Source organism: Otolemur garnettii, unplaced genomic scaffold, assembly GCF_000181295.1.
Source record: "Otolemur garnettii isolate 467f Iridium unplaced genomic scaffold, OtoGar3 scaffold00013, whole genome shotgun sequence".
Lineage (NCBI taxonomy): Eukaryota > Metazoa > Chordata > Mammalia > Primates > Galagidae > Otolemur > Otolemur garnettii.
In genome coordinates, this window is record NW_003852408.1 from 13,375,394 (window position 1) to 13,397,776 (window position 22,383).

At 52.0% G+C, this 22,383-nt stretch overlaps 1 protein-coding gene across 1 annotated transcript in view; it reads left to right on the top strand.

Annotated features, from left to right (window-relative positions):
* CFAP65 (cilia and flagella associated protein 65) overlaps window positions 1-22,383 on the top strand; it is a 32,048-nt gene that overhangs the window by 5,134 nt on the left and 4,531 nt on the right. The window contains exons 3-25 of the mRNA XM_023510368.1: window positions 956-1,058; window positions 1,797-1,963; window positions 2,149-2,348; window positions 2,631-2,776; window positions 3,268-3,490; window positions 3,857-4,122; window positions 4,922-5,122; window positions 5,387-5,746; window positions 7,235-7,372; window positions 8,983-9,228; window positions 9,822-10,046; window positions 10,866-11,027; window positions 11,248-11,398; window positions 11,823-11,951; window positions 13,011-13,224; window positions 13,561-13,689; window positions 17,968-18,144; window positions 18,435-18,501; window positions 18,686-18,796; window positions 20,287-20,478; window positions 20,578-20,736; window positions 21,895-22,038; window positions 22,225-22,338. Of these exons, the coding sequence (XP_023366136.1) occupies window positions 956-1,058; window positions 1,797-1,963; window positions 2,149-2,348; window positions 2,631-2,776; window positions 3,268-3,490; window positions 3,857-4,122; window positions 4,922-5,122; window positions 5,387-5,746; window positions 7,235-7,372; window positions 8,983-9,228; window positions 9,822-10,046; window positions 10,866-11,027; window positions 11,248-11,398; window positions 11,823-11,951; window positions 13,011-13,224; window positions 13,561-13,689; window positions 17,968-18,144; window positions 18,435-18,501; window positions 18,686-18,796; window positions 20,287-20,478; window positions 20,578-20,736; window positions 21,895-22,038; window positions 22,225-22,338 (4,024 nt within the window). The remainder of the gene's footprint in view (window positions 1-955; window positions 1,059-1,796; window positions 1,964-2,148; window positions 2,349-2,630; window positions 2,777-3,267; window positions 3,491-3,856; window positions 4,123-4,921; window positions 5,123-5,386; window positions 5,747-7,234; window positions 7,373-8,982; window positions 9,229-9,821; window positions 10,047-10,865; window positions 11,028-11,247; window positions 11,399-11,822; window positions 11,952-13,010; window positions 13,225-13,560; window positions 13,690-17,967; window positions 18,145-18,434; window positions 18,502-18,685; window positions 18,797-20,286; window positions 20,479-20,577; window positions 20,737-21,894; window positions 22,039-22,224; window positions 22,339-22,383) is intronic.

Below are 22,383 nucleotides of genomic sequence, written 5' to 3' on the forward strand. Positions count from 1 at the left end.
TTTCTATATCAAGATGATCACTTGATTTTTTCCTCCCTTAATTTATTAATATGATGGATTATATTAATTGATTTTCTATGTTACCCAATCATGTATTCCTGGAATAAACCCAACTGGTATGATTGAGTATTCCTTCTATGCGTTTCTAAATTCTTTTTGCTAATATTTTATAAGATTGGACTATAACTTTTCTTTTTCCTCCTGCCTCTGTCAGCTTTTGGTAACAACATTATGATGGCTTTATAGAATATGTTGATGAGTGTTTCCTCATTTTATAGTATCTGGAATACTTTAAAACCAGAATTGTTTTTCCTCATTACTTGGTAGGACTTGCTATAAAGTCATCTGGCCTAGTGTTTTCTTTGTGGGAAGATTTTTGACTACATTGTTCTAGATAGGCTGATCATAAAATATATTGTATAATTCTTGAGTCAGTTTGGTAAGTTATATTTTCCCTAGGAATTTGTTTATTTCATCTAAATGTAAACATTTATTGGAATAGAGTAGTTGACAATATCATCTTATTATTAATATTCAAAAATCCTGCAACATCTATAGTTTTGCCCGACCCTGGATGCTACAGCCTTGCCAAGGTCTCTGTTTGGAAAAGCGTCCCCAGCACCTCCCTTCTCAGCCTTCCCCACAGCCAAGCACTCAGAGCTCTGATAAATCAGGGGGTGCTTCCCTACACCCCACCATGCTCATTACAAGTATAGATGCTGCCTCTTTTTTGTTCAGAGTAAAGAGCTGTAGCAACAGGAGGAGGAAGAGGGAGACAGGTCCTCTTGTGGCCAAACCCTCGTATGCTCTGCTCCATGCACTCATCCCCAGGTCTCTTTCGCCATGGCCCCCAGGCCTCAAGCCCTTCAGCTCCAGGGTCTCCCTAGCCTTCCTACTTCTTCTCATTGTTCTGAGCCCTGATCCGAAATGTCCAGCTTCTGGCTCTCTCTCACAGGCCTCCCAAGACAAAATTCTTCTTCACGGTCATCCCGCAGCCCATCTTCCTGAGCCCGGGCATAACCCTCATGCTCCCCATCATCTTCCGGCCTCTAGAGCAGGTAAGTTCTGGAATAGAGAGTAATGGTGGGGAAGAACCAGAGAACAGGAACCTTATAACAGTGACTAGAACAGAGCAGAGAGGTGCTTCCCAAAACCCAGACATATCCTGCCAGCTCTAGCAAGAACTTGAAAGGGGCCAGGCCAGCGTAGCAGCTCATGCTCTGTAATCCCAGCACTCTGGGAGGCCAAGGCAGGTGGATCCTTTGAGCTCACAAATTTGAAACCAGCCTGAGCAAGAGCAAGACCCTGTCTCTAAAAAGATAGCTGGGAGTTGTAGCCAGCGCACAGGCTTAGTCCCAGCTACTCAGGGGGCTACAACGCCACAGCACTCTACTAGGGATGACAAAGTGAGACTGTCTAAAAAAAAAAACGAAAAGAAAGGAGCCCACCCCCTAATCTTATCAGATATAGAAGCATTCCCCTTTGGATACTGGAGGGCAAAGGTGGTGATACTGTATTAGCCATCAGAAAGGCCTAGATTCCTTGGCCTTTTCCTGCTCCCTCCAAATTTCTTCACATTACTTTCCCCACAAAAGAGACACTAACCTTTGAGACCAAGAAGATGTAGGGGTGCAGATAGCCAGCCCAGTACTCAGACTCTGAGGTAGTGGTCCACAGCCCGACCTGGCCCTCGGTAGCTATGTTGGAGTGCTAAAGAGAAAGTGGGATATCTGGTCTCTGAGTACCACCTAGGTGGCACGAGTGATGATGGCTTCTGCCACTACCCCATGCTGTAGAAGGAGTACATGGACCAAATGTGGTTTGAGAAGGCAGAGGGGAAATTCTCTGTAGACCTGAGGGCGACGCTGCCTAGCCACAAGCTGATCTGCCCGCCACTTCTGCAGCTGCCCATGTGTGCCGTTGGGGACATGGTGGAGGTTTGCTTCTGCGTGGACAATGTGGGGTAAGGGCAGAGACTGAGGCATAAAGGTGGGGAGAGCAGGAGCTGTGATGAGGGTACCTGGGAGCAAGAGAGACCAGTGTGTCCTTATGGAGGAGTTAAGAGGGTGGTCCCACACCTTTATCTTGCTAAAGGAGGAGCAGTGGTCAAAGGGGCCCTATGGCCCTGACCTGCCCCTCATCCCCCAGGGACCTGCCCACCTTCTTCACTTGGGAAGTCCCCAGTCCATTCCACATGCTACCCTCCACGGGTCTACTGGACCCAGGTGTGGTCTCTCGGATCAAGGTGACCTTTCAGCCCCTTATAGCTGGCATCCACGAAGTTCGTGCCACATGCTGGTATGGGACAGGCAGCCAGCAGAAAAGCAGCATCCAGCTACAAGCTGTAGGTGAGGCCTGGCACCCACCTGCCCCCAAGCCTACCTGCTGCACCTCCATGGGGTTCAAGGCCTCAGTGTGGGCCTCACCTCCTGCCCTGGCCTGGGCCCCACAAGGCCTCTACCAGCCTGCTGCCCTCTCCCTGGCCTCTCAGGCTTTGCCTTTCCTTTACCTTCCGTGATGTTGCAGCCTGATTTTCCCTGAGTACACTTACCTCCTTTGGGGAGCTGTTCAACTGGGGCCACAGAGGCCCAGGTGGGTTCTTCCCAAGATCCCCTCTATCTCTGCCTCAGCCAAATGCACCCAGCTGCTGGTACGCATAAAGCGTAAGCAACCAGAAGACCAGGATGCTGAGGGCTTCCAGAAAGTGTTGCACTTTGGCTCTGTTGCTGTGGGCTGCACCATGGAGAGGCAGATCAAGCTGTATAACCCATCAGTGGTATGACTGGGGCAGGGAGGGGAGCTGGAAGGACACAAGGACCCCAGGACTGGGATTTCCTAAAATGTATCCCCTTTACAGAATGTCTCCCTTTCCACATATTTGGCGCCAAGGTTTACATAACCCATGTGCATCAACAGCTGTCAATAGGTGTCCTCCTCTCAGCTAGAGGCTATGCCAGGGTATACCTGACACCCTAAGTGCAATCCAAAGAGCAGCCCTAAGACTTCCCTGACCCCAGGATGACACCTAGTTGTGATAGTACCTTTGAGAGAAGAAAAAGGTGTCCCCTCTGGGTAGGCCAAGTTTAGGGCACATAGCTTGGCACTTCCTTCCTCCTCCTGATGGACATAGCCTTGCCCCATGCCCACAGCTGGCCAGTGGGGCACAGGGTGGGTGTCAGTTGCCCCCATACCCTTGGCTAGACACCTTGCTACAATCCACACATTGCTCCCGTGACCTGATTCCTTGTTCCCCACCTGGCCCCACAGGTGAATGCCCCCTTCAGGATTGAAATATCCTCAGACTTGCTGGGCAAAGATCAGGCCTTCTCATGCCCCACAGTCCATGGCATCGTGCCCCCAGGAGGGAAGAAATGCGTGTCAATGTTCTTCCACCCCGAGACCTTGGACAGCAGAAGTATGGACTACTTCTCCATCATGCCTTCTGGCTGTTCCTCCCAAACCCAGCTCAAAGTCATCGGTTTCTGTAGAGGTACTGGCATCCCCAGGACACTGCACTTCCCTTGGGACAGGAGCAGCCAGGAGGATTCTGAAGAGCTCCTTCCCTTCTCCTAAAAGCCTGTGGCCATCTCCCCCTCAGCCTGGTGTCTGCTGCCCCCTGCTGGCCAACTGGGGAATCATTTGTGGATGCTGGGAGGTAGCTGTTCCACCATCACCCCAGGGATGCTGGAGTTCTGCTCCAGCTGCCAGGACTCTGGAACTCTCCAGGCTGGCCTGTGTCTCCAGGCAGCACCACCTCCCATAAACAAGACCCTTTCTGAGACATCACTGAGGAGGCTGAAACCCTAGCCCTACCCAGGGGGCAGAGTGCACTCACAGTGACACCCCCCATACCCAGGTCCTGCAGTGTCCCTGCAGCACTATTGCATCAACTTCGGCTGGGTCTACCTTGGGGAGCACTCAGAGGAGCCCCTGTGGATTGAGAACAAGTCAGACTGCATAGCCCACTTCCAGTTTGCCATTGACTGTCAGGAGAGCGTCTTCAGCATCAGGCCTGCCCATGGGACCCTGGTGGGAAAGGCCCGTATGACCCTGCACTGCACCTTCCAGCCCACTCACCCCATCATCTGCTTTCGGCGGGTGGCCTGTCTCATCCACCACCAGGTAAGTGGTGGGACAGAGCCAAGGCTGAGGGGAGGAGGGGCTCCTCTGGAGCTGATCCAGGGCCCATCTGAGGCCCAGTGATGAAGGCAAGACTTGGTGGGTACCCCCCTATATGCTGGAACTTCTGGAGCTGTTGGCTGGGGTTATCTCCTCCTCCAAGGCCCCAGCCCATGCTTTTGGAGCATGGCCAGAGCACTCGAGAGCTCCGGCTTCTTCAGCATTATGCCTAGGATGTCACAGGGATAGAGTGTCAGGGCACATCTTGCCTTGGCTCCTGTCAGGCCAGAGGCATGTGTAGAGTCCAACCTCAGGCCAGCATGGCAAAGAGGTACCTGGCCAATATGGCAAGCAGGGGCTGAAGTCTAGCCTAGGATCCCTCCATGAGCTGGTGTCAGGCTCTGGGGTGTATCTGTCCATCTGTATGGGTACAGTATGGGCTAGGGGAGTCTTCAGGGTGGGGAAACCTAGGGTGGGGAAGCAGGAAGGATGAGGCTGTGTCTTGTGTTCCCCTCCCCTTAGGAAGGTTCTGGATCCTGGTCTTGCCAGCCTCTTGGCTGGCAGTAGGGTAGGCAGCAGAATGCCCAGGGGCCTTGGCAGAGGGGAAAGAGAAGGATAGGCAATGGCTGAGTGTCTCAGGGACAGGGATGCTCTAGTCCTGACCTTCCCTGGACTGCCACTATTCCCTAGCTAGGAACTCGTGTCCCCACTACCTGTTATCTTGTCTGCCCAGCTTCTGGCTGGCAACCTCCTAGCCCCACCACCCGTCCCATGCCCTGTTATGCATGAACAAATGGCACAGGACCCACTGTTCCTGGACCTGATTGGGACCTGCCACTCGGATAGCACCAAGCCGGCCATCCTGAAGCCTCACCACCTTGCTTACTACCGCACACACCTGGCCCGGGGCCTGACGCTCTACCCACCAGACATCCTGGGTGCCATGCTGAAGGAGAAGAAGTTGGATCAAGATAAGGATGGAGCCCTCATGATTCCCACAGAGGTAGGGTGATTCCCCCCCGCTCCGGGTCCAAATGCTCCAGACCTTCCTTGGGGCAAGATGCACTCCCCATGCTCATGCCCCCTTCTCTAGCAATTCTGAGGCAGCTCTGTGCCCCTAGAGCCCTATGGGCACTATTAGTAGTCTGGGTAGCCTGGGTGGCCTGGGTGGCTCTGGTAGCCTTTTCCAGACAGGAGTGTACCGAAAGATGGCCAGTGGCAGGAGGAGCAGCAGTTGGGCCCTATCAACCTATCTTTTTCCATGCAGGACACAGAGGACACGTCAGCCCCACAGTATCCCTATATCCCCCCAATGACTGAGTACTTCTTCGATGGCACCAGCGACATGGCCATCTTCCCCCCTCCTGTCAGTATAGAGCCTATCAATGTGGATTTTGGTGCTTGCCCGGGGCCTGAGGCCCCCAACCCTGTCCCACTGTGCCTGATGAACCATACCAAGGGCAAGATCACCATGGTATGGACACACAGATCTGACTGCCCCTTCTGGGTAACCCCCAACATCTGTGACGTGCCACCACTCAAGTCCACGGCCATGCGCCTGCACTTCCAGCCACCTCACCCCAACTGCCTCTATGCAGTGGAGCTTGAAGCCTTTGCTTTCTATAAGGTGTGTGCAGATGAGAGGGAGCAAGGAGGGTCTCTGCTGAAGCCTGAATAGCAGGGGGTTGGCGGGGGGTTGGGGGTGGGGGTGGGAGGTCACAGTCAGTTCCATCCTCTGAGTGCTAAGTTACTCCCTATTTCCTTGGTTGGACAGCGGCCCCTACTGGTTTGTTTCCTCCTTGGCTCATGCCTCACTTGGTCCATCTGCCTTTGTTTCATTCATGAGTGCCCCCACCACCACCCGCCTCCTCTTCTGGGGAGAACTCAGCTGAGATCAAGCTCTTTGGGACAATTGGGTGCATAAGGAGTAGCTCCCTGGGCTCAGCTGGGGAGCCTCCTGGCTTCTCTATTGTTCTATGAAGTAGGAAATGGTCCCTTTGAAGGGATTGTGACCAGCAGGAACCAGGGCCTGGGGACAGCGTCAGTAGTGCTGGGTAATTAAGTGTGTGAGGGGAGAGGCGTCTAGCACAACTTCCCTTGATTGGGGAACTCAGAGCACAGGCTGTCCCCAGCACTTCAGCTCCAGCCAGGGCCTCTTAGTCCCAGGTGTGTGATATTCCCTCCTCAGCCCTGCCAGCCCACCTTTCCCTGCTGTCTTAGCTTTGCGCACCCCACTGGCCTTTCCTTGTGGCCAGGGTGCTGGGACCCAGACAGAATAGAGCTGTGCAGTCAAGGTCAGAGTCACTTACCAGCTACGTGACCTTGGGCACGTTCTTCAATGTCTCTGAGCCCTGGTCTTTTCATTTCTCAACCTGGGGCCACGTCTGAACGTTTGAGGAGGCTTGCCAAGGTGGAGTCTTTCATTGCCTCTGTTCTATCTATAATATCTTAGCAGTGGGGGATGTGGATGTTTGTAGGAGTAAGGCTATGGACGCCTGGCTCCGCTGAGGCGCAGCATGTCAGATTTTGAGGTTACAGACTCTAGACCTGGGCTGTCCCTTACAGCCACTGCCAGCCACAAGTAGCTACTGAGCACTTGAAATGTGTCTGGCCCAAACTAAGATGTGCTGTGAGTATAAAATACACACCGGATTAATAATGTCATATTGGTTATATGTTAAAGGGACAAGATTTTGTATCTATTGAGTTAAATAAAACATTATTGAAATTAATTTCATGTGTTTCACTTTTTTAATGTGGCTACTGGAACTTTTAAAAAGTACATTTGCGGCTGGCGTTGGTGGCTCACGTGATATTTCTGTTGGCCTGTGCTTCTCTAGCCTCATTCCTGCAGAATGAATGCTGCTTTCACATTCTGCCCTGCTCTCCTCCTGGGCCCTGGAAGACTAAAGAGAGTGTTTTCTGAGCGCTCCAGATGCTTCAGAGGGCTCCCAGCCTGAGGGGCTGGATTGGGACTCTGGTTCTCCGCACTGTCCTCCTCCTTCTATGCCCACTAGAGGGCTTCTGCAGCACAGGGGAGGGGACAGTGCAAGGTGGGGCACCTCACAGGCCAGGCACAAGACTGTGAGCTCTTCCATGGTTCCGGCCCCTGCAGGTCCTACGGAGCTACAACAACATCGAGGAGGACTGCACCATGTGCCCATCCTGGTGCCTAACGGTGCGGGTGCAAGGTCACACCTATCAAGCTGCCTTTGAGCACCACGTCCCTCAATATTCCCTGGATGGTCCCAAAGTGAGTATGGCCCCAACAGCAGTGGGAAGAGGACAAGGGAGCCCTGACTTCAGCCTTGGCCCATAGATCCCTCTTCCCCTCCCTGATGGCCTCAGAAACACATCCCTTCTTAACCAGTCCCTAAACACAGCTTCTATAACCAGTCCTCGGGATCTGGGCCAGGCAGGGACTTGCTCCTGGGCTGCGGTACTTATACTGTGACCAGGGAGAGTCTGGGAATTGGACATCTGGCCCTTCCCTGCTCCAGATGAAATTATCACCTTGTCCTCTGACTCTCAGGTTGAAAATCCTCAAAATCCTTCCTTTGTGCCTGCTGTGCCTAGTCCCAGGGGTAGGCACTAGGGATACAACAGGGCTTTAAAGGTACTCAGCCCTGTGGGGGGGGCGGGGCAAAGCCAGTCCCTTGCCCAGGGGATCATAATTCCCAGGTCTGCCCTCAAGGCTGTCAGAGCCCTGCTGACCTGAAGAGCAGGATGGCACAGGCTGAAAAGCACAGAGCCTGGGACCAGACCTCCGGCTTGCAATTCTGGTTGCACCTTTGAGGTCTCCTCAGGCTTCCATCACAATTACAGTTTTTACATTAGTCCTCTTGTTGCTGGAAAAGTGCCCCTTTGGGACAGTGTGCTTGGGGGCAATCCTTCTCCTCTACCCATTACCCTTCTTCCCTCCATCCCCAAACCTACACCCCCAGTGTGTGTGGGTCTTGCATTTTGTAGCCCCCTCAGCTGTTAGCTAGTGTTAGCTGCACCCTAGATGCTGAAGGAGTGTTTTGAAGCTTGGATTATTTGAGTTAGTTCCCTCAGCCATATGCATGAGAATCATCTAGAAGGGGCCGCTCACTGCAGAGCCTCTGGACTGCACTCTCTGAAAATGGGTGCTCTAAAATATGATTCAAGGGCACCTTAAAATTAAACATTTCCTACTTTAACTTTGAAGAGAGGCCTTGGAGGCCTGAGTTTCCAAGGGGTCTGTGACTACCCTATCAGGGGGTCTCTGCAGCCACCCTATCAGGAGGTCTCTGTGGCCACCCTATCAGGGGGTCTCTGCGGCCACCCTATCAGGAGATCTCTGTGACCACCCTATCAGGAGGTCTCTGTGGCCACCCTGTCAGGAGGTCTCTGCGGCCACCCTATCAGGAGGTCTCTGTGGCCACCCTATCAGGGGGTCTCTACAGCCAGCCTATCAGGAGATCTCTGTGGCTACCCTATCAGGAGGTCTCTGTGGCCACCCTGTCAGGAGATCTCTGTGGCCACCCTATCAGGAGGTCTCTGCGGCCACCCTATCAGGAGGTCTCTGCAGCCACCCTGTCAGGACATCTCTGTGGCCACCCTATCAGGAGGTCTCTGTGGTCACCCTATCAGGAGTTCTCTGCGGGCACCCTATCAGGGGGTCTCTGCAGCCAGCCTATCAAGAGATCTCTGTGGCCACCGTATCAGGAGGTCTGTGCAGAACAGAACCATTATTTGGTGCTAGGTTGGGGTCTCCTTCAATTCCAATTCCCAGGGCTATATGGCATCATCTTGGCCTAGTGGGAGACAGTTCCAGGTATGTCTCAAAAGTGGAGATCAGAGCAGAGGTCCCTCTTTTCTGCCTTTTTGTCCCACTCCCAGGTGTTCCCCGCAGTCCCCTCCTTTGAGCCTGCCTACCGTAGCCTGCTTCTTGTCAACAAAGGCTCCATGATGCTGACCTTCAACCTGGCCCCCAACAGCAGCTCAGACATCACCCTGAGGCCCACCTTGGGCTATGTGGCGCCTGGGGCCCACCAGATTTTCCTTATCTGCACCCACCCCAAGGGCAACTCCTGGAAGCAGCACATTTTCTATCTTCAGTTCAATTTTTGTCCCCAGTATCTCAAGGTAGGAGACAGGGGTAGGAACCTGGGTCCTTGGGAATGAGCCCTAACCTGGGACTTCCCTTTTCAAATCCATATTCTGGAGTCAGCCCCTAACACTTCCCTAAAGTAGGCTGGGGGCCACTCCTCCTCCAGGAAGTAGCGCAGCAGGGAGGGAACTCCTTGGCAACAACTGTGAACAACTCTCCCACCCCTCAGGGCCCTGCCTGTCTACTCATGGGGTCTGGGACCAAGAAAGAGGGTGCAGAGAATCTAGGGGAAGCATCTGGAAGCAACAAAAGACTCACATCTACAGGCAGTAGAGGGATATTTGGGATCAGGCCAGAGATAGGGCTGGGAGTGGTGGCCCCCTGTCTGACCCCATGAAATGGTCTATGTACTTTCTCCCGGTCCCTGAGTTATTTTCAAGGATCATCTCCTGGGTCAGTCACCATGGACTCTGCATTCGACAGAAGTTGCCTATGCCCAGGCTGGCAAAAGGCTTTCATTGCCCTCTCCAAGGGAGAAATCTGCCTACCTGCAGCTTCCTATACATGGGTGGTGGGGGGAGCCAGGACTGCTGCAGGTCAAGGCACTGCCTTCCTTCCTCTGGCCCAGGAGGTAAGCATGCAGAGCCGGGAGGAACCACTGCAGCTGAAGCTGGACACCTGTAAAACCCTTTACTTCAAGCCCACTTTGGTGGGCTGCTCCTCCACCAGCCCCTTCACCTTCCGCAACCCCTCACGTTTGCCTTTGGAGTTTGAGTGGAGGGTCTCCCAGCAGCACCGGAAGATGCTGGCTGTCCAGCCATCCAGGGGGCTCATCCAACCCAATGAAAGCCTTGTGAGTGGCCTTGATATTGTGATTCGGGGATGGGGAAGGGGTGCTGTCACCTTTACCTCCACCATCATCTCTCACTTGTGTCTCCCATAGGCCAGGTTTACCATGAGCACCCACCCATGTGGTCCACAGCCCCTCCCCCATGGGAAAGGGATTATTATGGCCCTCATCATCACCCCCATTTTTACAAAGAGAACTTGAGGTGGGTAGCTGTTTACTAAGATTGTAAGTTAGGAGGTACAGAGCTTGGACAAGAACCCAGAATCTGGGGCTTGTCTACCCCCCATCCTTGGTCCCCAGATGGATTTGGGCATCAGAGGCCACCTATCAGTACGGTGAGGAAGGAGACTCCACAGTCCTGTGGGGGTGCTGGCTGGTAACCAAAATAGCAGACTCTGGCACTTAGTCTAGTGTCCTACAGACTACTTGCGGAGGCCAAACTTGGAAGAAGAACCACTAACACAGGCCTCTGTAGGGCTCCCGGAGACTGTCACTGAGGAGATGAGCGCTCTGGAGCTGGCCTCCTGTGTTCACCCCCCCGGTTCCACTCTCACTAGCTGTCTGACCCTGGGCAAGCAACCTCTGTCTTTAGTTTCTCATCAGAAAATGAGGTATAAGAATAATACCACTGACCTTGTGGGGATATAGGATTGAGGAGCTTAAGGAGATGACATACTACATACCCTGTAAAGTGCCTGACACAGGGGAGATACTCAGAAAGGATTGCCATAGCTTGACACCCAGTGATGGGACCTCACACAGCCAGAAGCCCAGGGGAGGAGTTCTAGAGGCCCCTATGCAAGGACCATCTCTGTGTCCCAGATGCTGACGTGGACCTTCAGCCCTTTGGAGGAGACCAAGTATCTATTTCGAGTGGGAATGTGGGTGTGGGAAGCCGGCCTGCCCCCCCACATCATCAGTCCCCCACCACCAACACACTACACACTACGGCTGGTGGGCGTGGGCATCACCAGCAGCCTCTCTGTGAGTGGCAGAGCCCTGGTAGGGTGTGGGGGTGGTGCTGGGGCCAAGGCCCAGTTAGGAGGGAAGACCCCTGGGAACCCAGCTCCAAGAGGGCAGGAGATCGGAGCCCACACCCCTGGACCTGCCCACCCCCTGGGAATGCCTCAAGGATGGGGATAGGAGAGCAGGGCCAAGGGCCTGAGGGAGCTCCCACCCCAAGCCACCTGACTATGACCCTCAGGTAAAGGAAAAGAAGCTGGACTTTGGGCATGTGCTGGTGAATGACAAGCAGTCCCTGTCTCTGGTCCTCCTGAATGAGGGTAGCTGCACCCTCTACTACCACCTGTACCTGGAGCAACTTAGCCCCAAGGTCATCGAAGATCAACCCCTCGGTACTCGGACATGGGCTAAGCCTGGGGATGGGGTTGGGACTCTGGTTTAGACTGGTTAGTCATGCCTGGTTTGGGTAAGGCAGAGGAAGGAATGCTTAAGTCCTGGTGCTTCCACTTTATAGCTGGGTGGCATTGGGTAGACAACCATCCTTTCTGAGCCTTGGTGTTCTCATCTGTAAAATAGGGCCAAGGGGGCACCTCACAGGGTTACTAGGCAGGGAAATGTGCTTATCAGCTGCCAATGACACAAAGATGTGTAGTCCCCTGTCCTAGGCTGGGGGAGGTACTCTTCTCCCTGTTTGCTGACTCAGGGCCTGCTCCCCAGCCAGTGCTCTGCTGGCTGTGGAGGGGATATCTGAGAAAGAGCAGGAGGGGAGGCCAAACCTCCTGTAGCCACTGACCCCACCTGTGTGCCCCTGAGTAGCTCTGCAGATGGACCGGACAGAGGGAAGCATGCCACCACGGTCCCGGGACACTGTCTGCTTGACTGCCTGTCCCAAGTACCGGGCTCAGTACTCCTGGACTATCAGTTACGCTCTCCTCTCCCACAGAGGTACCTGGGCCACCTAGACAGGAGAAGGGGGCAGGAGGAAGTGGGGGACCTGTGTGATGCAGGGCCGGGGGTGGGAGTGCCAACGGTGACGGCAGAGTTAACCAGAGCCAGTGGTTATCTGGTGTGAATGCCACACACTAGTCACACATCTGTGGGAGTGTGTACCCGAGCTCTGGAAGACTCAGTGTGAAGAGTTAGGAGCCATGTTATTTCAGAATCTTAGACAAATCCTTAGCCTCCCTGGGCCTCAGCTTCCTTTTCCAAAAAGCAGAGCTATTATTCTCCCATCCCTGGCAGGCTGGCAGGAGCCCAGGGCATCATGAAAGAGCAGTTAAGAGTGTGGATTGGAGCCAGAGTGGGGTTGATTCCTGGCTCCAGCACTTGTTAGCCTTAGAATCTTAACAAGTTGTTCACCTCCCTGTGCCTCAGTTTCCTCTCCTCTAAAATGGGGATAAGAATGGCACACAGGACAGAAAAGAGAATGAACTGCTGATACCATCACATGCACGAACCTTGAAAATATGCCAAATGAAAAAAGCCATCACAAAAGCCATATACTGAATGATTCTTTTAATATGAAATGTCCAGAATAAACAAATAGAAAGATACAAAAAGTGGATCAGTCATTGCTGGGGGTGGAGGAGGGTGAACAGGAAATAATGGTTAATGGGTACCAGGTTTCTTTCTGGGCTGCTGAAAATTTTCTGGGAGAGTAGTGATGGTTGTACAACAATGAGAATATATAAAATCACTGAATGGTATAGGTCAAAAGGGTGAATTTTATGGTGTATAAGTTATGTCTCAATAAAGCTGTTATTAAAAATTAGTTTGAAAACAAATAACAATGCACATTAAATGCAGGTGTGTGCAGCATCTAGGACAGTGCCAGGTATACACTAAGCCTCAGATAGGGTTAGTGTTGTTGAAAATGTCCCAGAGCCCCAGGGCCATCTGCTCCTCCTAACAAGGGTCCTGGGACCAGTTGCCCTCAGCCTGCTCAGCCCCCTCCCCCCAGGGGGAGCTGGGAAGTGAGCCTATTCGTCTCCTCCCCCACCCCAGATAACAAGGTTAGGGAAAAGCAAGAGCTGTGTCATGTCTCCCTGGTGGCTGTGTTCCCCTTACTCTCCATCCTGGATGTCAGCTCCATGGGCAGCGCTGAGGGCATCACCCGAAAGCACCTGTGGCGCCTCTTCTCCCTGGACCTTCTCAACAGTTACTTGGAGCGTGACCCTACCCCCTGGGAGCTCACCTACAAGGTGCCCACCCGACACAGGTGAGCTGGGCTGAGGATGAGGGCAGGGCCCACTGGGGATGTTTGTGGAACTTTCTGCCTATACCCCAAACCCCAGCACCATCCAAGAAGCTGCTTCCCAGTTTTTTATGGGAGGGGCTCCCAAATTCTTGCCTGTCCCTGGAGGGGTTTGGGGACAGGAGGGATTGGCTTGAGGTCTGAAAGGCTTGCCCACCTCTACCCTCAAGTCCTAGATTCTCCAATTCCCACCTGGAGGGAGAGAAGTGGTCAAGCCAATAGCCTCTGGGAGGGCCCCACCAAGAGAGCCCCATCCTGTCTTCGGCCCCTTCTCTGAGCCTTTTTCTCTGCTCCACACAGCACGAGCCAGATCCCCCCCATCTTCACCCCTTTGAAGCTTGACTTCAATTTTGGGGCAGCACCATTCAATGCCTCACCCTCAGTGGTGCTCCTGGTGCTGAAGAACAGCGGAGTGGTGCCCCTGGACTGGTATGTCTGCTCAGAGAGGGTTTCTGGGGGACCCAGAGACAGGTGCCCAGAGGCTGCAAGGGAGTAAAAGTTGCCTTCTCTTCCCGGTGAGGGACCTGGCTGCCTGGCATCAGTGAAGGGTGAGCCTGCCATTGGTGGATGTGGAGGCCAGGGGTCACCTAGCAGGGCTCGAGACCTGTCTCAGGCTGGGATGTGGCAGTAGGCTTAAAAGTGTGGAATTGCCTGGTGGATGCCAGGTACAGTGGTCTCATAACTCTGTGAATGAGAAGGGCCCTTGAGCATCTGCTGTGCGCCAGGCCCTGTGTGTCATGAGCCTTTTCTTTTCTGATCTTCACACCAACCCTGGGAGAAATTCCTTCTCTTCTGACTCTCAGTGTCAGGGAGACTAAGGGTCAGCCAGGTTAAGGACTCAGCCAGGGCCACTCAGTTACTAATGGATGGAGTCCAGTTCAAAGCCAGGTTTGCCCAACTCCAGAGCCCCTACCTACACTGGTTAGTCAGCAAGAAGGCTTCGAGTGGCTTCTGCATGCCCGGCACCATCTGGGCACTGGGATCCAGCTGGCAGAGCCCCGGTTTCATGGGGCTGGGTCCTAGAGGACGTGAGTCGAGGGTCTCTGGAGGAGAAGGACAGGAATCTGCTGGGGCAGGTGGATCTGCCTCTGAGGACCTGAGTAAAGCCTCGTGGGTCTGCACCTCTCAAGTCACATGAGGCCCAGGCCTCGAGACCTGAGTTTGCCAAGCTTGGCCTTTCCTGTGCTTGACTTTCCTCCTGTCAGGGTCTAGAGCTTGTGCCTAGTAAACATCCTGCTTCCACACCAGGGCTTTTTATTGTTTTTCCTCCCTGCCTCCACCGTGCACCTTGATTTCCTAGTAAAGTCCTTTTGATGACTTCCAACTTTGCTTGGCTAGAAAGAGATGAAAAAGAAGTGTTCCCATCTGGGTCAAGTTTGGGGACACAGGGGACATGGTGGGGTGAATGAGTGTTAAGGTTTGTGGAGGATGGGGATGCATCTGTGGGATGCCTCCTAACCAGCTTAAGCAGAGATAGTCTTTTTTTTTTTTTTTGAGACAGAGCCTCAAGCTGTCACCCTGAGTGGAGAGCCTTGGCATCACAGCTCACAGCAACTTCCACTTAACCTCCTTGGCTTAAGTGGTTCTCTTGCTTCAGCCTCCCAAGTAGCTGGGACGGGCTATTTTTTGGTGGTAGTTGTCACTGTTTTTTGGCAGGACTGGGCTGGATTCGAACCCACCAGCTCTGGTGTATGTGGCTGGTGCCTTAGCCACTTGAGCTATAGCACCAAGTCAGCAGCGACAATCTTAAAGTGTGTGGGGTTGTCAGATGTGCAATGGCAGCCCCCTGCTCTCTGGTTGTTCCCCTTCCCCTCCACAGTGGAGTGAGATCAGGAAGCTGGCTGTTTAAGTAGATCCTGTCTCAGAGGAACAGACCACAGATAACAATGGGCCCCAGGCCCTGACTGACTAGGGAAGCTTGGCAGGGCTGCTGGCCTGGTCAGGGAGGCCCAGTGTCTGTCTTGAGCTCCAGATCTGCCATTCACATGGCTCTCTGAGTGGGCCTGCAGCCAGGCCCTACAGGGCTGGGAGGTTTGGGGGCGGGGGGCAGTGAGAAAAAGTGGTTGGCCCATGTCCTGGAGTGGAGCCAGGTATTTTGGTGGACCGCGTGCACCAGTGTTTGTATAAGAGCAACCCAGCTCACGCTCTCCGTGGAGAAAGTCCAGGCTGCTGGAAACGAGGCAGAGGAAAGCCAGGCCAGAGGGCCTGCCAGCTTGGCCCATCTGCCAGGAGATCATCTGAGGTGCAGGAAGACAGTCCGTGCTTCTTCCATAATTTCAGGCAGTCCTATACCTTTTGTGTTGTTACATGTCCTTTTAATTTCTTAGAAGGCTATTTTTGAAAATCCTAGCCCATCTCTGCTGAGCTCATAAAGAACAGACAGAGGGTTTTATTCCTGCCAAGGCTAGTCAGAAAGGGCCAGGAAACAGCAGCACAGGGTGGAATGAGAACTCCAAGTTCTGGGGGGACGAGGGGGGGGGTGGCCAGGGCAGGTGGGGGAGTCACATAGCTGTCCCTCCCTCCAGGCCTCTTCCTTTTGACGCCTCTGCTTTGTTTGGCCCTGGGATTTATAGGGTCTTGGACCCTATAAGAGAAGGTCCTTTACAGGTGTCAAACATGCTGACAAACATCATTTGTTCACTCATCCACTCCTTAATTCCTTGGCCAAACCTCTACTGTGCTTCCTAGGCACAGGCTCCAGGCAGGTCTCAGGATGGGAATGTGAATGGGCCCAGCTCCCCCCTCCCTGTGCTGTAGAGGCCTCAGGCAGACCAGCCTCCTGGTGCAGGGCCAGGTGTGCAGCACTTCAGGAAGGCTTCCTGGAGAAAGCTGCAACTAAATAGACCTACTGACTGCCAGGAAGAGGCAGAAAGGTTACAAAAAGACTTCCAGACAGGGGCCTGGCATGGACACAGTGTGGCTGAGTAGTGAGCGAGAGGGTAGGGAGGGTCTCAAGTGAGGCTGGGGGTGGGAGGTTGGTGGGAGGCGGGCTGGGCTCTAGAATCCTCCTTCTTCGCATCTGGACTTCTTTCTGAGGGTGTTAAAGGGCTGCACACTGAGGATGAAAGCCAAGACGTGGTCAGTTTTCAAGACTTGTCACTCTGGTTTCTAGGGGAGAAGGAGCCATCAACTTGAGGCAAGAGGATAGGTTGGGAGGCTACTGCAGTCCTCCAGATTGGGAGGTGGGGGAAGCCCACACTGAAGGCCTGGCAGGGAAAGGGATTGGAATTATTTAGGAGGGAGACTGGACCAGAGCAATGAGGGTTAGGGAGAGGCACAAACTATGTAGAGGGCCCTGAATTAGCAAGATCTCTGATTTTGCTGCTGCTCAATATCCCCCAAATAAAATGACAGAAAGAGTTTACTGACTGGTAGCAAGTCAGATGATATAGGGGTAATGGAGGAAAAGAAACTCCCCAGCTCCTTCTCCAAGTCCACTGTGCTGAGGGGATGATGGTCAGGAGGATGGCTTCCACTCTCAACTGTGGTATAACACGCAGGCACATACACACATTTACAGAGTGATTCTCCTTCTCTTCCGTTTTTATACAGTAATGACACAGTAATGTACATGTTACTTCCTGGAAAATATTTTCACAGCATGATAGCAATAATATTTCCTTCAGATCAATACATATAGATCTAACACCTTCTTTTTAATAGTTGCATAATATATTATAATATGGATGGACCTTAAATCATTAAACCTGTCCTTCATTGGAAACTTTAATTGTTCCCAGCTACTTTTTTTCTCTGCCACTACACAGAAAGTTGTAATAGACACTGTGTGTGTACACGTGTGTCTGCATGCTTTCTGCCTGCATCCTAGCTCCCCCAAATGAGATTTCTGGCTCCGAAGGGATATGCATTTTTTATTCTAACAGAGGCTGCCAAAATTCTCTCCAAGTGGTTCCAGCAGCTCCCTCTCTCCCTACCAATGTTTGGCAGTATTTGTTCTTTCTAAACTCATAGCATTGACTATATCTTCACATTTCAGATGTGAGAAACTTTAAGACTGATGCCTTGTGAGAGTTTTGATTTGTGTTCCCCTGACTCCCACTGAGGCTTTGTTTTCTTTTCCTTTTCTGGATGTGTCCTCTACCTGGTTTGCTGCTGGGGCCAGTTCTGTGCCATCTTTCTGAAGAGATTCTCCCTTCAGACTGTGACTTTGGGATCCCTTTATTACTACGTTGTCAGCTATTCGGAGTGCGGTATCTGCTTTACTATAGCTAAGGCATTTCAGGGACATTAACGCTACGTACAGCCTTGCTTCTGTTTTAAGAGTGCCAGCCCTGCTTGGGCATCTGTTCTCCTCTCTGGCTTGGACATCATTTCAGGGACCCCTGGTTGGTGCTGCTAGTATTCCTAAGAGCCTCAAACAGCCCCTTCCTTAGAGCTTTGTCCAGAAGGGCTACCTCAAAGTGGCCCACATATACAGGCCACCATCTTGGCCCCTGACACTCACAGCAGAGGCCCCCATCTGCACTTCTCTTTTAATCCCCATGGCCCTGCCTCTGTTGCTGAGTTTGGGCCCTTATGAAATGAGAATCCACAACAGCTGCATTTGCCTAGCCACATGTGGGACCCTTTACCAAATGGGGGCATGAAGCACAGGAGGGAAGGGGGAGGCCTCCATCTGCCACTTGGGAGCTTAAAGTTCTCACCTCTCTCTTCTGTCTGACTGGTCCTTTGCATGGCTTCTCCCAGGGCCTTCCTCTTTCCAAGTGACCAACAGATTGACCTGGAGCTATGGGCAGAGCAAGCAGAGTTTAACTGCACTGAGCTCCACCAAATGCGCGTGCAGGACAACTGCATCTTCTCCATCAGCCCTAAGACCGGGAGCCTGATTCCCGGGCAGGAACAGATGGTGGAGCTCAAATACAGGTGCTCTCCTACCCCACTCCCCCCCCCATCCTACACTTCCAGGCCTGAAGAGCTCTTCCCCCTGACCTGTCACTGTGGGACATTAGGGCACCTCAAATAGCCATCTGCCACAGAGGGCTTCCTCCCACCTACAGGGGAAGTCTGCTTTCCTGCTTGCCCTATCCCTGGGTGGACTGAGTTGCTCCCAGGAGCTAGCTGGCTCAAAGCCACAGGCATGCCATATCCATTGGTTCTCCTACTTGTACCAGGGCTCAAGAATTCATGCCAGGGATCTGTCTCCTCCCTTCTAGCCATCTGTTTATCGGCACTGATCGCCTCCCGGTGCTCTTCAAGGTGTCTCATGGCCGGGAGATCCTGGTGAGGCCCCAGTACCCTGGCCCTGCCCTGGGTCTTAGGTTGAAAGAGGGGTCTCACTGGACAACCAATAGAAGAACAGGAACCAGGGAACGGTATCCCCTGGGGAGCTTGGGCTGAAATTTCTCTGTTGGGTGTGTTAAATCCTCCCAGGAAAGGAAGCTACTCATGGGCCTTTTATTTGCAGCTAAATTTCATAGGTGTGACAGTGAAACCGGAGCAGAAGTATGTGCACTTCACTTCCACCAGCCACCAGTTCATCCCTGTCCCCATCGGTGACACACTGCCCCCACGGCAGGTCAGTGGTCCACGTCCTTTTGTTGACCAAGAACCCTAAGCATTGATCTCTGCATATCTGTGTCAGCCCTTGGCAGGGGGACAAAGACACTGCCCTCCAGAATCACCTAAGCAGTGGGGCCCACAGGTTGAATCCCCAGACTAAGAGAGACTCAAGGCAAGAGGCTTCAGTTTCTTGGTGCCTGGTAACTAAGCCCTTTGCCAGGCCCATTTCCACACAAAAGTGGGGATTCTTTTTCCTTTAGCATAAGATTCTTCAAACTTCTCTGACCATGAGCCACACTAACATATTTTACATATTCATACCCTAGTATATATGTACACATATAACCAAAATAGAAGTATCACACATCCTACTTATGCTACTATGTGCAAAGTATGCTGATATTTTCTTTTATTTCATTCCATTTAAAAAATTCTAGACATGACCCACTGAATTTATTTAGACCTGCTCACTAATAGGTCTCAGCCACAGTTTGAAAATCACTGCCCCAAGAAGGAGATTTTTCTGGAATGTGCAGAACTGGAATGGGAATCCATCAGAAGCTATAGAATTTTCTTTGTTTATTGATTGAAGGGAATCCAGTTCCTTTGCTCTGGAAATCTCTGAGAGACATACTCTTTTCTCTAATGTTTCATAGCTGTGAAATTTCTAACCATTTAGAAGCCCTTGGGTTTCTGGGCAAGGGTCTCTAGCCATTCATCCTAGAGCAGTGATTTTCAACCAGTGTGCTGTAAGAGGACCTTAGGTGCACAATGAAAATTTTTAAAGATTATTAATCAAATTATTTTTGAAAGAAGTTCCAGGCTCGGCGCCTATAGCTCAACCGGCTAAGGCGCCAGCCACGTACACCTCAGGTGGCGGGTTCGAATCCCCAGCCCGGACCCGCCAAACAACAATGACGGCTGCAACCAAAAAATAGCCGGGCGTTGTAGCGGGCACCTGTGGTCCCAGCTACTTGGGAGGCGGAGGCAGGAGACTCGCTTGAGCCCAGGAGTTGGAGGTTGCTGTGAGCTGTAATGCCATGACACTCTACCCAGGGGGACAGCTGGAGGCTCTGTCTCAAAAAAAAAAAAAAAAGAAGTTCCAAGCACAGTACGTATGTTCTTTTTGCTCTTTTTTAAAATCAACACAATTTAAGTGTGCCACGAAAGTTTAACTATAGGTCCAAGTGTGTTGTGAGATAAAAAAAAAAAAAAAAGGTTAAAAAACACTGCCTTGTAACTTGACAAAGGTAAATTGAGAGCAAATAAACTAAGCTGCCCCTTTACAATAGAATTACATAGTATCCTAAAATGTTGTAGGCTGAAAATACAGTTACATGTTTCTTGGGTGATCAAGCCATATGGGAAAGCAGAGGAATTTAAGAGAACTCAAGGACTCTAAGGGTGACATCAAGGAGATCAACCTGCCCTCCTATAATGGACACTGAGTCCTAGGTTTGCAGTCCTGACCTGGTGTGGTGATTTTTCTATTCTTTCCCCCTGCAGATTTATGAACTATATAATGGTGGCTCAGTGCCCGTGACATATGAAGTCCAGACCAACATCCTATTGCAAGTTCAAGAAAAAAATTTCGATCACCCTATCTTCAGCTGTCTCAACCCCAAAGGGGAGATCCAGCCAGGAACCACTGCTCGGGTCTTGTGGACCTTCTCACCCATTGAGGCCAAGACCTATACGGTGAGCAGCAGCCTGAGATGACACAGGATGGGGTTGAGCTGCTTTGGCAGCAGGTCTGCTTCTGACCAGCCCCTGCACTACCCCTCCTCAACTTCCTAGGTGGACGTGCCCATCCACATCCTGGGATGGAACTCAGCCCTCATCCACTTCCAGGGAGTGGGCTATGACCCCCATGCCATGGGGGACACGGCCCCCTTCCACAACATCTCTTCATGGGATAACAGCTCCATACATTCTAGGCTGATGGTCCCTGGACAGGTAAGGGAAGGGGAGCTGGGAAGGCCTGACACTTTGGAGGAGAGATTTAGAGCCCAGGGGAGCCAGTCCAAAGGGATGGGGAGGTCAGAGGGGAATGAAATGGTGTTGAGGAGGAACAGATGCAGAGGAGGGCCCTGGAATCAGCCCTCTTCCAGATTTTCAGAGGCAGCGCCAGCTCTATGAGATGCTTACCCTGCCACCTAGTGCCCACAGGTGTTCCTGCTTAAGCCATTCTACCTGCTGCAGGGCCATTCATCCCACCTTCTTCTCTGGGCATAGGAACAGGGATGTTAGAATGTGTAGAAAGCATTCTAGGTATCATATCCCATTCCAAGTCTTACTTATCTTCATACAAAGCAGTCTGTCCCCTAGCCCTAGATGGATTTTGCTGAAAATAACACTATCTTTAGTTCACATACTCCTCACTGTTGGAAGGTCTGACCCATCCATCCACCCACTTACCCATTCATACATTCACCCATCTCCCCATTGACCCCAAAACCCATTTACTCATCTTATGTATCCAACCACCCATCCATCCACCCATTCACATACCCATCCACCCATATATCCAATCAACCCTTCCCACTCAGATTCTACTCCAGGATGAACACTGTAGAGGTCCTGGGGACAAACAGAAGAGCTAGATAAAGTCCTTCCCTGGAAGCACTCATGGCCTGGATAGAGAAAAAGTGCCCTTTCTGTGTTGTCTCAGTCTTTCCTGGCACCCCTATAACACAGCTCCTATTCTGTGCCCAGTGAAGATGCCAACAGCTAATCACTCATTGATTTACAAGTATCCATCAGAGGCCCCAAATTATGTTGGTTTTAGTTCTGCCTCTCTGAGCTAACTCTGGTTCAGTCCCTCCAAACCTATTTTAATGATTGAAATCATAGCCGTTAGAGTAAAACTGTCTGGATTTATTCCAGCTACACGTGTGATAGATTATTGGAAAAATCGGTGGTACTGTCGGAACCTTAACAGCACATCCGTAAGGCAGGGATGTAGCAGTGCCCATTCATAGTTGTGAGGATCAAATGCATGGAAAGCACCTGCACAGCACCTGGCTGGTTGAAAGCACTCAGTAACTGGTAGTGGTTGTATGGTGGTTATTTCTTTACCTCCTCGAGTTGCTATTATGTTGTCTGTACCAACAGAAAGTCTTCCTGTCCCAGTCTCATATCTCCCTGGGAAACATCCCTGTGCAGAGCAAGTGCAGCCGCCTGCTCTTCCTCAACAACATCTCCAAGAGTGAGGCAATTGTCTTTGCCTGGCAGGCAAGGCCTGTAGACTTTGGGGAGGTGAGAGTCCACTGGGCCCACAGAATTAAAAGTGCTCTAGACTCATGCCACCCCATCCTGTCCCTTCTTGTCCCATCCTTTCCCACTTCATCCCATCCCATCCTGACCCGCCTCATCCTTTTCCATCCCATCATACCCAGTCCCATTTCCTGTGTAACTCCAGAGATTCCTTCCACAAATCAACAGGTGTCTGTGAGTCCTATGGTAGGAAAGGTAGCTCCTGAAGAGACAGTCCCAATTATGGTGACTCTGAAGGCTTCAGTGCATGCCAGCTTCTACAGTGTGGACATGGTATGCAAGGTAGGAATCAGCCCCAGGTGGGGTGGAGCCACAGCTCCCAGTTGC